Source organism: Poecilia mexicana, unplaced genomic scaffold, assembly GCF_051168715.1.
Source record: "Poecilia mexicana isolate PSO_F unplaced genomic scaffold, ASM5116871v1 scaffold_14, whole genome shotgun sequence".
Taxonomy (NCBI): Eukaryota; Metazoa; Chordata; class Actinopteri; order Cyprinodontiformes; family Poeciliidae; genus Poecilia; species Poecilia mexicana.
In genome coordinates, this window is record NW_028263383.1 from 16,033,899 (window position 1) to 16,046,953 (window position 13,055).

At 39.6% G+C, this 13,055-nt stretch overlaps 1 protein-coding gene and 1 long non-coding RNA gene across 3 annotated transcripts; one reads left to right on the forward strand and one right to left on the reverse strand.

Annotated features, from left to right (window-relative positions):
• The first annotated feature begins 615 nt into the window (after positions 1–615).
• On the forward strand, positions 616–10,039 carry eral1 (Era-like 12S mitochondrial rRNA chaperone 1). The gene is made up of 11 exons (XM_015012319.2): positions 616–899; positions 2,570–2,731; positions 2,883–3,010; positions 3,105–3,182; positions 3,636–3,682; positions 3,764–3,825; positions 3,915–4,027; positions 5,106–5,411; positions 6,080–6,229; positions 7,143–7,223; positions 9,563–10,039. The coding sequence occupies exons 1-11, from the start codon at positions 794–796 to the stop codon at positions 9,683–9,685; spliced, it is 1,356 nt and encodes a 451-aa protein (XP_014867805.2). The 5' UTR covers positions 616–793; the 3' UTR covers positions 9,686–10,039.
• On the reverse strand, positions 4,517–11,852 carry LOC106933209 (uncharacterized). 2 transcript variants are annotated; one of them, XR_001421424.2, is made up of 3 exons: positions 11,714–11,852; positions 9,536–11,624; positions 4,517–5,405 (listed from the first exon to the last, which is right to left on the reverse strand). It is a non-coding gene; the product is annotated as an uncharacterized LOC106933209 (long non-coding RNA). The 2 variants fall into 2 exon arrangements; XR_015765192.1 differs by lacking the exon at positions 4,517–5,405 and adding an exon at positions 6,168–6,257.
• Between the last annotated feature and the right edge of the window lie 1,203 nt (positions 11,853–13,055).

Genomic DNA, 13,055 nt, shown 5'->3' on the forward strand with positions numbered 1-13,055 from the left:
ACGTTGAGGTTGAGAAAGGTTGAGGTTAAAGGGGGGAGCAAAAGGTGAAAGTCTAAAATATATCTTCCCTTGACCCTCATAAGAAATTAAAAAAAAAGAAAAAAGAGAAAAACAATTTTGGAGCAAAGGCAGTTCCCATAAACCAAGAGTCAATATTGCATGTCACAGAGAAAATGCTGCAGGGACGTCTCCCAGGCTTGAATTCCTCTCTGTCTCTGATAGGATGGTAGAAATAACGACAGAGGAATTGCAGTTCCTGTTGACAGCAGACAATGTGCTCCTGGATATGTAAATATGAATGAACGTCTGCGCTGGACATTAGCCAGATAACTGTGAGTAATGTTTACCTAAAAGCCAAAAGAGCAATGACTTCCTTGACCACAATCATAATCATATTGTTTTATTAAAATTACTAGAGATGTTCATCATTCTTCAAGTATGTATGTGTGCTTACATGTATCAATTTAAAGCTAGAATTACTACAGTCCACGTTTCTTTCGACACTCCTGGTACATGTGCATGCCATTAACCTGCGGTTATTAACTGAAAACATGGTTACGCCTCTCAGTGTCAGCACTAAGGTGCTGCAGTTAACACGGTAGTCGTTAGGGGGCGGTGTAGCCTTCACGCAGACGTCATACGGACGCTCTCCAAAGCGGAAACTGCTTGTCGTTGACTGAAGCAACATGGTGTCACCCTTGAGGCAATGTGAATGTAAACAAGCGGCTCATCTCTGTCACAGTATTTAGTGTTTTATAGTCTGAAGTAGGAACGTTTCGTGTTTAGGAGCATCATGGCTCTCCGGGTGTTCGGCCGTCTGCTCAGAGATGGAGCCGTCATCTCCACGCGGCTGATCGGGTCTGCTCGGCAGGAAAGTGCGTCATGCCTCCTCGCTTCGGGTCAGTGCTAACATTAAGGTTTCTGCTGCTCCTCTATCTGACGCTGTTTAAGCAGGGAGACAAATCTGAGCGTTATTAGCGCAAGCCATCAGCTGGAATAATGTGACATTTAGCTAAATAAAAGTACTCTGAGGTTGTTGTTTTTTTACGTCGAGTGGGATACTAACACTGTTGGTACCCCAGTAATTATATAGGCTAAATATAATTATTAGGGTAATTATATTACTCTTGCTGTTGTAAAAATAAAAACATTCTTAAACATAAGTTTTGTGACTATCATGACTGTTGCTCAACTAAACTAAGCTTTTTCATTTTAATTTAATCTTATTTTGACCCCAAATGAGCTATTTCTATGTGCAATTAGGGGATTTGTTTTAAAAGAATGGAGTCACTGTGATTCATTTCAAGTGCTTATATATTTATTGTTTTGTTTCTTTTTTCTAAATTAAGAAAGGAATTTATTTGTTATGAAATAAGATGATTTTCTTAGATAATAACAATAATAATAATAATAATAATAGTAAAATTACTAAAAATTTTCAAAAACAGTGTTTTTCAATTTCTGTTACACTTAAATAGCCTCAGAAAAACACAACATAAATTAGAAAAATTAAGATAAAGTATAACAATAAAACAACAATAATATTAAACTGAGATAAATGCCTTCATGTCACAGAACCAGTAAAAAGATAAATGCTTTAAAGTGAAAAAAATAAGCACAAAAGGTATGTCATAAATGTTAAAAAATAAAAAAATAAAAACAAAAGACATCGGAGCAAACTAGAATTTAAAGACTTGAAAATACATTTAAAGGGAAAAAAAAACTATATGCTGTTAGACAAACTTTAGAAAGCTTTTCAACTTTAAAATCCAGACAGATCCAAACCTTTGTCAACGCAATTAAACAGATTAAAAAAACTATCTTGGTTGTTTTTGCTCATTGGATTGCAGCTAAATAATTTTCGAAATGTGAATGTAACATTTCTCAACTGTCCATTAGAGTTTAGAGTTTTGCAGTTCTACAGGTAAGAAATGAACTACCTGTGCTCTTTCTGTAACTGATGCTGAATGAGTTTGTGAGATAGTGAGGAGGACATATGTGAAGATAGTGCAGGACATTCACCAGGGCAGTGAGACAGCGGTGAGGTGTGCTAATCCTAACTTTGGGCCTGATATAATAACTGAACTCTGGTGTGGGTCAGTTACACTGGGAAACATGGAAAGTAGCAAATGAAATCCCAAGTGTGCTGAAATGTGGTATTTCTTCTATTGTTTTGTTGTTATTGTAAGCAAACATTGAGTTCCTTCATCTACATGCTTCCCCGTAGGATATGAGGGAGTTTTGTAACTAAGCATATTTAGTGGGTTGATGTGACGGAAGAGAATGTCATGGATAGGATGAAATGGAGGAAGGTGAATCAAGAAGACTGATTTTTTTATGCAAAAAACAAAAACAAAAAAAAACCCTGCACAAGACAACCGTCATGCTGTTCCCAGCATCTGCTTCATTAGAATAAGAAGTTTTTGATGAATTTTCGGAGACATTTTTGACAAGGACCCTGTGAATAAATCCTAATAATGTTCCAAATCATTCAGCATCCAGGAAGCGCAATCAGTCATCTCGCTCTGGCGCGGGCATCAAAGTCACAGAGATGTTGATGTCTTAACAGGAAGCGCTGCCGCCCGCAGCCGATGCGGGAGGCACGGATTCATCTTCACTCCCGCTTGCTTTATTACATCTGAAGCATTTCTCGGCGGAGTGATGAAAAGCACAGCGGCGGAGACGGACGACGGCGTTTATCACCTCCCAGCCTCAGTTCCTCCAGAAAGCAGTAAGCAGGCCGTTGCCTCGGAGATTTACCGGTCCTACTGTGCAGGCCTGGCGTTATTTTCAAAAAGTGCTGATGATGTCATCCTGTCACCAATTTGACATGCCGTTGTTTTTCCACTCTAATCATCTTCCTGTGCGCCGTGTCCTTAAAGGTGAACAGGTATCCTTGTTGCACAGACATCCTGACCAGCCTCCCGACTCAAAGGTGCTGAAGGTGGCTATAATCGGAGCGCCAAACGCCGGAAAGTCCACGCTGTCCAACCAGCTCCTCGGCAGAAAGGTCTTCATTGGTCTTTGAAACCTGCATTCGCTGTTGTTTCATCTTACTGTGGAGGAGGCGATGCTCACAAGTCATCTTTTATTGTTGCTCAAAGGTGTTTGCTGTATCCAAGAAAGTTCACACAACGAGGTCACGTTCTCTGGGCGTCCTAACAGAGGACAACACACAGATTGTAAGAGCTTCACCAGAGATTGAAGCAGGGGTGTCTCGATACAGCTTGATGATACCGATATCGGATCTTTGAGTATTGGCCGATACCAATATTGACCCGATACAATATGAGCATGAATCATTTTAACTTTTATTACTTATTTTGTATTGCAGAATTTTAGGAAAGGCTCGATCGAACAGATCAATAATCAGCGACAATAAATATGAGAACAACTAACCAATTTATTATTTACCAACCTGTCTGCTCGCGTGAAATACTGGAGCGTGTGTTCTTTGGGAATGCTTATATCCCAGATGTTAGATGCAGGCCAATATAATCTGATACACAATTCTTTTGGCTGTTATCGGACCAATATCTTATATCAATATCGGATCAGGACACCCCTAGATTTAAGCAAATTGTGCAGCTCTAGAGAAAAGACCTTGATCAGTCGGTTTTGTGCTCATTTTGCAGATTTTGCTGGACACCCCTGGCCTCACCACACCATTTAAGGCTAAAAGGTGAACTTTGTGTTCACTGATTTGTTGCTGCTAAACGTCTCTGGTCTGTCTGAGGTTGTAATGGATCCTCTGCTTTCACAGACACCAGCTGGAGAAATCCTTGCTCGTGGATCCCTGGAACACCGTCAAGGAAGCTGACCTGAGTATGAGATGTTTACGTCTAGATCTGAGCTGCGCTTGAGGTTTGAACGTTTCTGAAAAGCGTACGAATCGAACTTTTGTCGATTTCCAGTGGTGGTCATGGTGGACGTGTCAGACAGATGGATGTGCTCCGCGCTGGACTTCGAGGTGTTGAAATGTCTGGCCGAGCATCCGCACATCCCAGCAATCCTGGTGCTCAACAAGGTATCCATGTCTCACACTGTCCTCACATTGTGATCCTGCCACCAACACGATGTTCTACTTCTTGTATCATGTGACTGAAAAACGTATCACAATATAAGGGTTTCCTATCAGTCGATATCGATGATAATTGATTCGTTTTTTTTGTTTCAAATATCTGAAATTTCTGCCAAACTGATGGCGTAACCGTTCCTGTTTTAGTCACAGTTTTCACTCTACGTTGTTGGGTTTTTTAAGCAGTTATGAGGAACTGTGGTAAAAAATAAAAATGATAATGCAGAAGTTACTCAATAGGCTGTTGCTAGGTAACCGAAGAACGAGTCGGTTAGTTGATGCCACCATCCTAGCTTAGCTGACAGTGACAGGTAGAGCAGCTAAAATCTTTCTTCTGCCTACATCCCCCAGAATGCTTTGTGGTTCTGGATAGGAGTTCAGTGAAATTATTGAACATTTTATCGGACATATTATCCATTGATATTGATCACATGTCTATTGCAACATACACATTTTTATTTATTTATTCTTCAGCACTAGTTGTTTAAATTTTGAAATGATTTTTCATCTCTTATCCCTGGGAAATTTGTCATTTTTCAGTTAAAAACAAACAAAAGTTATACAAAGCAAGGCTAAAATGACTTAACTACACAAATGAATATAAATATCCCACAAAAGCATTAAAGTTTGTGGTTTAACAAAATGTGGAAAAGTCAAAGGGAGTGTTGACCTTGTGCTTCAAATTATGAAAGGAAATGTATTATTATCCATCAAACATCTAAAAGAAGCACTTCCCACTCTCACCACTCTAACTCTGCTTTATGAGCCACGGTAAAAGATCAATCTATTCTGTCTTTGTCAGTCTGCCATGCTGTCCATTCTAACTTCTCAAATCCAGTTTGTGGCTCTTGGCTTCAAGCCTTTCGGCTCCTGCAGCTCTGCTGTGGCTCCTCTCTCCTCCATTTTCAATCAACATCATACAGAAGAGCCAACTTTTTCTTGAACACAACCCAAAACTGTAAGAAAAAATAAATAAAGCTTGTGCTTCCACGTGCACTTTAAGAAAAGTCTTGCGTAATGTTTTAAGGTGGACCTGTTTAAGGCCAAGAGCAGGCTGCTGGACATCACGGCTCAGCTGACGTGTGGCGTGGTGAACGGACGGAGGGTGCGGGTGAGGCCCGTCATCAAGCCTCCGTGGGCTAAAAAGGAACCCGAGAGGAGTTCCGAGTTACCTCCCAACGAGGACACGGCAGCGCTGGAGGGCGGCGAAACGCCAAACTCTGTGCTGAGCAAAGAGAAACTGAAGCAGCTGAGGAGTCAGCGGGGCTGGCCTCACTTTAAGGACGTCTTCATGCTGTCTTCTGTGGACAGAGAGGATGTGGAGACTCTGAAGGTGAGCAGAAACACAAGACAGGGATGCATGGGGTGTTTGAAACTCGTTCCACTCACTGCGCTAACTTTCCTGGTAATGTGGAACAAAATTTTTAAAAAAAGTATGTTAAGGTAATAAAGTTTCCAAAGTATGAAGTATTTGGCTCCTCTTCTAGAATTAAACTAAATAACAAAAGTGGTGAAGCATAATTAATGCTGTAAATATATAAGTACATAAATTTGATAATTTACATTAACCTTCTATATTAATATAGTTTTTGGAGTCAGCAGCAGAAAAATTACATCACCTGCAGTGCCCTGCAAAAGTATTCATATCTATCTGCCATGATGCATTTTGCTGGATGATAAATTGTCATAGTAATTATCGCGATAAATGATACTAATGTTGTTTTGAGGCCATTTTTACATAAATTGATAATGGCAGAATAAATCAAGTTTGCCCTCATAAAGAGCATTAAATTTACCTAACTCTTAAGTAAGTTTTGAAACTTTGAAAACCATTCCTTCTCTGTCTTCCTCTTTACAAATATCTTTCGGTTTGCACCGGTCCACCACGTAAAATCTCAATAAATGCGTCGAAGTTTGTGGTTGTCGCACATTCAGATGTGAAAACAACTGCAGATAGCCGTCAGTTATGAATACATTTTAACACATTGTTTGCTCTTGCAGAGCTACTTCCTGGTTGAAGCCAAGCCCGGACCTTGGAAGTACCACAGCGAGGTTCTGACCGACCAGAGTCCAGAGGACATCTGCACCAACATCATCAGGGAGAAGCTCCTGGAGTATCTGCCACAGGAAGTGCCCTACTCCGTGACCCAGGTGAGGAGAGCAGTCACAGCACTGCGGCCTGTTCAGAGCACAAGTTTCATCTTGGGCTGAACCTAATGAGTATTTTAGTAACCGATTAATCTGTCAATTATTCTAAAGATTAATCAATATTGGGGCATTCTGCAGATTTTTTACTTAACCATTTTAGGCACTTTTTTGTTTATCTTTTTGCTAAAGCTAAACAAATGTTTGTAACGTCAACATGTGAAAAGCTCAGCCTTTCTGCTTTACCTACGTCGATACAGTGCAGGGCTGGTCTTTGTTTTTTTGTTTTTTTATCTATCTATTAACCAATCGATTATTGGGCAGCAAAAGATGCTTGATAGGATTTTTTTTAACAGAATTTGTACCAAGTGGAGCTAAAACTGCACTCGAGGACTTCTGGGTAGAGCATATTTTACAAAGAATTAATCTTAAATGCAAAATGTATATATTATTCGTTCAGTTTTGACTTAATTGCTGCTCTGAATATGTAGTTCATGTAGGAATTGGTCTTTGTTTTAGTCTGGATACTCCAGTTAATTAATCGATTACTGAATTATTTGACAATTATTCAAATAATTGATTAATCATGATTAATCCAATTAATCGTTTCAGTTCTAGTTTCATAAATGGAGGTTATTTTCTTCATGTCAGCGTAAATTACTCTGCCGTTTCTTCTTGTGTTTTGGAATTTTAGTTTTAAAATCTGATTTGCTGCGCTTGTTGCCTCTGGTGCATTTTAATTCATCTTAAAGGATTTTATCATATAAAACCAACTCGTATGAGTATGAGCATATTTACAGCCTCTGATCTCCATTCAGAGCTCTTTTTTAAAATTCCCCAGCTGTTTGTTTGACGTAGCATTTAGTTTTGTTAGTAGGTGCAGACAGTTTCTACTCTTAAAATCCGTCTCTGTTTTCAGTCTATTGAACTCTGGCAGGATGGAGAAAACGGGGAGCTGGACATTTCCGTGAAACTTTACACCAAGAAAGAATCTCACATGGTAAGTACTGCAGCGTTTCCATCCGTCTGGTTGTAAGGCGTCTGGCAGCTTCACGTCTCTGCATGTCCGCTTGGTGGTTGGACATTAACGTCCCCTGTGTTTACCTGCAGTTTAGCCTGTGTATACACACTGCATCATTTAGCTGCGGCAGCTGTCCAGCAGCTTAACCCAGAAACGTCTCCGCGGAGACAAACGTGCACGTCCCGGTCGGTGTAAACGCTCAGAGACTTTGGCTTTCCTCAAGCTCTTCATCCGGTGACATCACGAGGTCAAAATGTGCAGCTGGACGCCGTTTACAGACAAGCATCACATAAGTATGCTGATGTTAACATTTATCTGCGTGTAATCTTTAGGAGAGGCCTCCCAGAGTCGTCCTGGTTGACTGTGAATGTGACGTTTTGTTTAGGATAATTAATTTTATGCTCCGTTTTGTTTTATTTTAGGATAGAAAAGTTAAATTGTTAGTCTGTAACGTATATTCTGTTTGTGTAGCATTCATTGAAACGTGGACATTTGACTGAATTTGGCTTTTTTTTTTTTTCAAACCAAGAAATTTACCCGAAGAATCCTTTAATATCAAAGTGAAAACTGATTTCTACAAAACAGTGACAACCGAACAGAAATATGTATCATAATATAAGTGATTGCGTAAATATTTACCCCCTTTGAAGCGACTGACCTAATTCAACAGAGGGCCAGCCAAATGGTGCTGTGAGTCTCACAATGAGTGGAGTGGGGCTCAGTGACTGTGTGTCAAGTGATTGTAGTATAAAGACAACTGGGAGGTCCTTTCAGTACTCCTGGATATCACTTATTTTATGTTTTTATGTTACTTTTTTTTACTTGATTGTCATTATTTTGTATAGATCAGTTTTCACTTAGATAAAAACTGATTTCTGTTGTGTAAAAAAAAAAAGAAGCCACATTTTGTTGATCGCGATTGATTTGTAAAAACTAAAAGGAGTAAAACACCTTTTTACAGGCACTGTTTATACATATATTCCCCATTTACCCCTATCTTAAACTTCTTTTCTTTTTTTATCTCATAAATATTTAATCCACCTTTTTGGACTCTGCATATTAGATGAGAAAGAACATTTGTAGATGCATCTGTGCGGCTGAATGTTTCAAGGCCACTGCCCTCACAAGGAGCGGTACTTAGAAGAACTCAGCTTTCCAGTTTGGGTAAGGAAAGCAAATTGGAGCTCTGCAAACCGACCAACAGCCTCTGAATAATGTTTGATATCAAGTTATATTTTCTGGTCACTTCACAGAATGGACACAGGGAAATATAGTTTATATGCAGTGTAATTGTTTGTAATTTCCAACAGGAAAGCAGGTAGTCTTCTAAAACATATCACAAGGTTGGGTCTAGATCATCTGGAGCTCCGGGTCGTCTCTCATGCTTTAGATCAGTTAGTTTTAAAATATATCCAGGTTTTAAAAAGTCACGGCTTTTCAACCATAACTTGAAAAAGGGCTGAAATCATTAATCGACTTAATCGCGATTAATCGATTATTGAAATCATCAAATAATCTAGTAATCGGTTCAACGTTAACTGGGATATACAGACTCAAAAACATGCCATTTATGCAATCAAAAGAGTAATTAGGCAAAATATAAACAAAAAATATATACATTTTGCATTTAAGATGAAAAACAACTAAAGTCTGTAAATATGTTGTATTCAGGAACCCTCAGTTTTACCTTCACCTAATTCAAATTTTGAACAAAAACTATCGTCTATTAAGCACATTTTGCTATCCAGATATTAATCCAAATTGAAGTACTTATTTTTTATGTATTTCTAATATTGCATAAAATATTCTTAAGTGGTTAAATGAAAAATCTGCAGAATATCCCAATTTCATTTTAATTAATTAATCGTCAGAACAATCTATTACTGAAATACTTGCCCGCTGCAGCATTTGTTACATTCAGGCCAATATGCAGTGGAGGTTCAAGATATGGAACAAAATACCAATAATAATATGTTATGGATCACATATGTGTGATAATCAAGCCATACCAATTTATCACAATACATTAAATTGTACTGTAAGTAAACCAACATAAAGGGATTTATTGTTTATTTTTGCTAAAGTTTTCTGCATGTTTTTTATACATTATGCTTTTTTTCTGAATCTTTTTCTATTTTAAATCCATTTCAGTTCTTTATTTGTCTTCTAACCTGTGTTCCAATAGTTTTTCCTCAGATCTGTTTTTATTTTTAATCATTTAATATTAAGCTCTTCGGTCACAAATGTATTGTTTTTATCGATAAATCGATCAAATCGAGACAGAATGAAACCTGCTGCGTCGCTTCTCGTGTCTGCAGTCCATGGTGATCGGCACGGCCGGCAAGATGGTGGCGCGGATCGCCCGGGAGGCGGGGGACGACCTCAGCCGGGTCTACCTGAGGGACGTCAGGCTGAAGATCGCTGCTAAGCTGAAGAAGTGAAGAAGACGGAGAGCTCCTGGAACATTTCTGCCTGCTCTGTTGTGACTCCTTTTTTCTCTGCCAAAGACAGAACCGGAGCTAAAGAGGTTATGGCCTCATCATGAGTCTGACATGGAGCCGGGAGGCAGCATATGCTCCATCTCCAGTCCAAGAACCGCCATGGACCTGGCTCCTGTCTCACAAAGAGACGTTTTACTCCTCCTTTCTTTTATTTCAGGAACCCACTGTGTCTTCGTTTAACCCGTTTGCAGGGATATGTTACTGTATTTAGAAGTGAGGGTGGGGTGTCCAAGCTTTACTCAGACGACAGACGAATCGAAATGTTGCAGCAGAATAAAACCCAGCTGAAGTGTCGGCGTGTTTTTAAGCTCCGGTACCTTTGTGGTAGCAAACATGACACGGCGGCTCATCAAATGGATGTTTTGACACGACTTTGACAGCTCCTTCATGGCTGAGCGGGTTTGGCAGGCTGTGAAAAGGCCGACGTTTTTATCTTTGGCTCTCAGGGCTTTTTCTTCCCTCGGCGGGCACAAACGCTGCGCTGTAGATAAACCGAAGGCGAGAGCTGCACCGTCATGTTCACTCACATATCCCTGATGTACCGTCCAACCCAGTTCCCTCCACTCCCTTCATCACTTTAGCCGTCTCTGCTGCCCTTTGAAGTGTAGCCATCCATCTCTGCTACCATCACTTTCCCTCTTTTTCTTCTTCTCTGTTTTTAACGCTCGCTCCGTTCTTTTGGCTCCTATAAAGCCCGGCTCTGCCTCCGAGGGCTACATTGTCTCCCTAATGGATGGGGAAAGTGGAGCACTAACCTGATGCTAAAGTGGGTCAGATAATGGGGATTAGATTCATTCCCGCTGCCTGTGGGTTAACTCAGCAGTTCAGGGCATGTTGATGAATAACCAGCTAGTAAGTGTCCTGATGTCAGGGATGGGGGAGTGAGAGTTTCCTCACAGACAGAAGCTGTGTCAGTCCCTGAAGCGCCCCTTGTTCACTGAACAGCTGCTACCCTCTTGATTTGACAGAGCAAAGATCGCTGCCTTAGATAAGCTAACTCCAGCTCAGCTCAGAAAATTAATTTAGATCCTATGCAGGGTGTCCGCGCATTCTTAAAAAGTCTATAATTCTTGTAACAGAAGTTTTTTTTTTAATAAGTTAGCCTTAGATAAGTTAATAACAATGGTAAATTAAAATTTTGTTTACCCAGGTCTATTTAACCCCGTATATTTTATGTTTTTTTTTTCTTGCTGAACTTTTCTGTCAGGCAAAAACTTGAGTCACACTCTTCATTGCGATTCTCAAGACCGTTGAATCTGTCGATTTTTAGCTGCTAATATGTCCTTGCTAGCTAGCTGTTTTTTTTTTTCTTTTGCTAGCTAGCTAGCATATTGTTTAGTTATACAATACTTGTCATGGGGTGGGTGAAAATTTACTGACGTTTGGACGATATTCATACATTTCACTCATAACTGTTTTAAAAATGTCCTAACAAGTTAAAAAGTCTTCAGTTTGAATTGGTGAAACCTACAGAAACCCTGTTATGAGTAAACACAAAACCATTCAGAGCAGATTGTACAAATAAAGAGGCAGTCATGTAAGGGAGACAACCATCATTTTTATTTGACATTATTGGCTTAAATGTAACAATGCTCCAGCTCGTCCTTTCCTTCGTCGACATTGAGTGAGGGCCGTAGAACCCTTACCATTACTAAAACTCAGTAATGGTAACGGTTTAACTGCCCCCCTCGGTTGTGTGTTTGGCCCTCTGACATTTCAGCCCGAGTCTCCTCCGGCGCCGGCGGAGGTGGAATGATACCCTGGATAGTACATCATCTATACTGTAGTGTCTCTTTAAAAAACTTACAGTATAAGATGATATCCTGTCCAGGGCACAAGACAGAACCCCCAAGCAGCTTGTCCATGGCTCGTCTGGAGTCTGCAACAAAAAATTGGGGTGAAAATGATTTAAAAATACAAGTAAATTCAGATTAATTGGCCGTAGCCTCCTGTCTGAGCTGTCCTCACCTGTTTGCCCCTTGTCGTTAGACATCTTCATTACAAGTGTTCATGTCTGGTCCATGTCTCCTAACTGCTCAGTCTGTTGGGCTCCAGCACTTAAAAGGTTGCCCCCCTCAGCTCATTAGCATACCGTGATGACATCTGGGGTGGACCAGAGAGTTTGTTTTTTTTCTCCTTATCTTCTCTCAACCTGATTGCCACAGTCCAGTAAAGGTCCACACCCTTGTGCCTCGTCCTGAGGCTGTTACGGAGACGCCAGAGAGGTGTGCTGAATGCAAGAGCGGCAAGGAGAGAGGGACTGCTGAGAACCCAATGAAACCAGTTTGCAGTGTCCTACATGCCATGAAGGGAGCATGTTGAAGTTGGATTAGACCACACTGTAGTATTTAAGTCTACAGGTATATTTCCAAATGTAACATTGTCTAAAGGTTCAACAGCTTTTGTCACTCATTTCAAAAAGTGAAAATCATCACGCAGAATTACAACACATTTAATGAAATGTTTCAATCCCTTTCATTTTTTTTATCATATTGATTATAACTTACAGATCATGAAAAACCCAAATTGTCTCAGAAAATTTGAAATGCAGTCCAAGAAAGGTTAAAAATGTGGCCAATAAAATAGAAAATGACTGATAATCCCCCCTAAATGTGGCAAATTTTTTTATTTTAATAAGGCATTTTATGTTTCGGATCTTTAAAGATTTATATAATCCATTTTAAAAATGTGTTTATTATTGAGCAGGCTACACTGAAAAAAACAAACTATAAATTCATTTTTGCGTTTTTAACTTAATGAATTTTGTGGCACAAAAAACAGTTTTAATTAACCAGTTTTAGTACCAAAGGCAAAAGGTTTGGATCCCGCTGTTGTAGATAGAAGCAGGTTGTTCATAGAGCTTATCAAACATATTCGTAGAAAGGTGAGTGGAAGGCACACAGAATAAATGCTACACACGAGCTACAAATGTCATTTCTTGTATCGAGTCGCTCCTGAACCAGAGACGATGTCAGAAGCTTGTAGCCTTGGGTTAAGGCGAAAAATAGCTGGATTGTTGTTCGGTGGTTAAAATGTTCTCTCCTTAAATTAAAATAATTTCTACATTTCATTTGGAAGTCAAGGTCTCAGAGGAAGAGTGAAGACTGAAGTTTAGTTTAAAGCTTTATTTAGAGCCATACAGAAAGAAGAAAGAATGCATGTTATGCCTTTTCCTGGATGAAAAAGGAACACATAAACAAGCTTCTACACTTTAGAGTATGTAGAAATCTAACAGGTTTGTTTTCTTGAATTAGAAAAAAGACATGACTTCTAACACATGCCACACAGTTCAGACTTTTAGTTATAATTA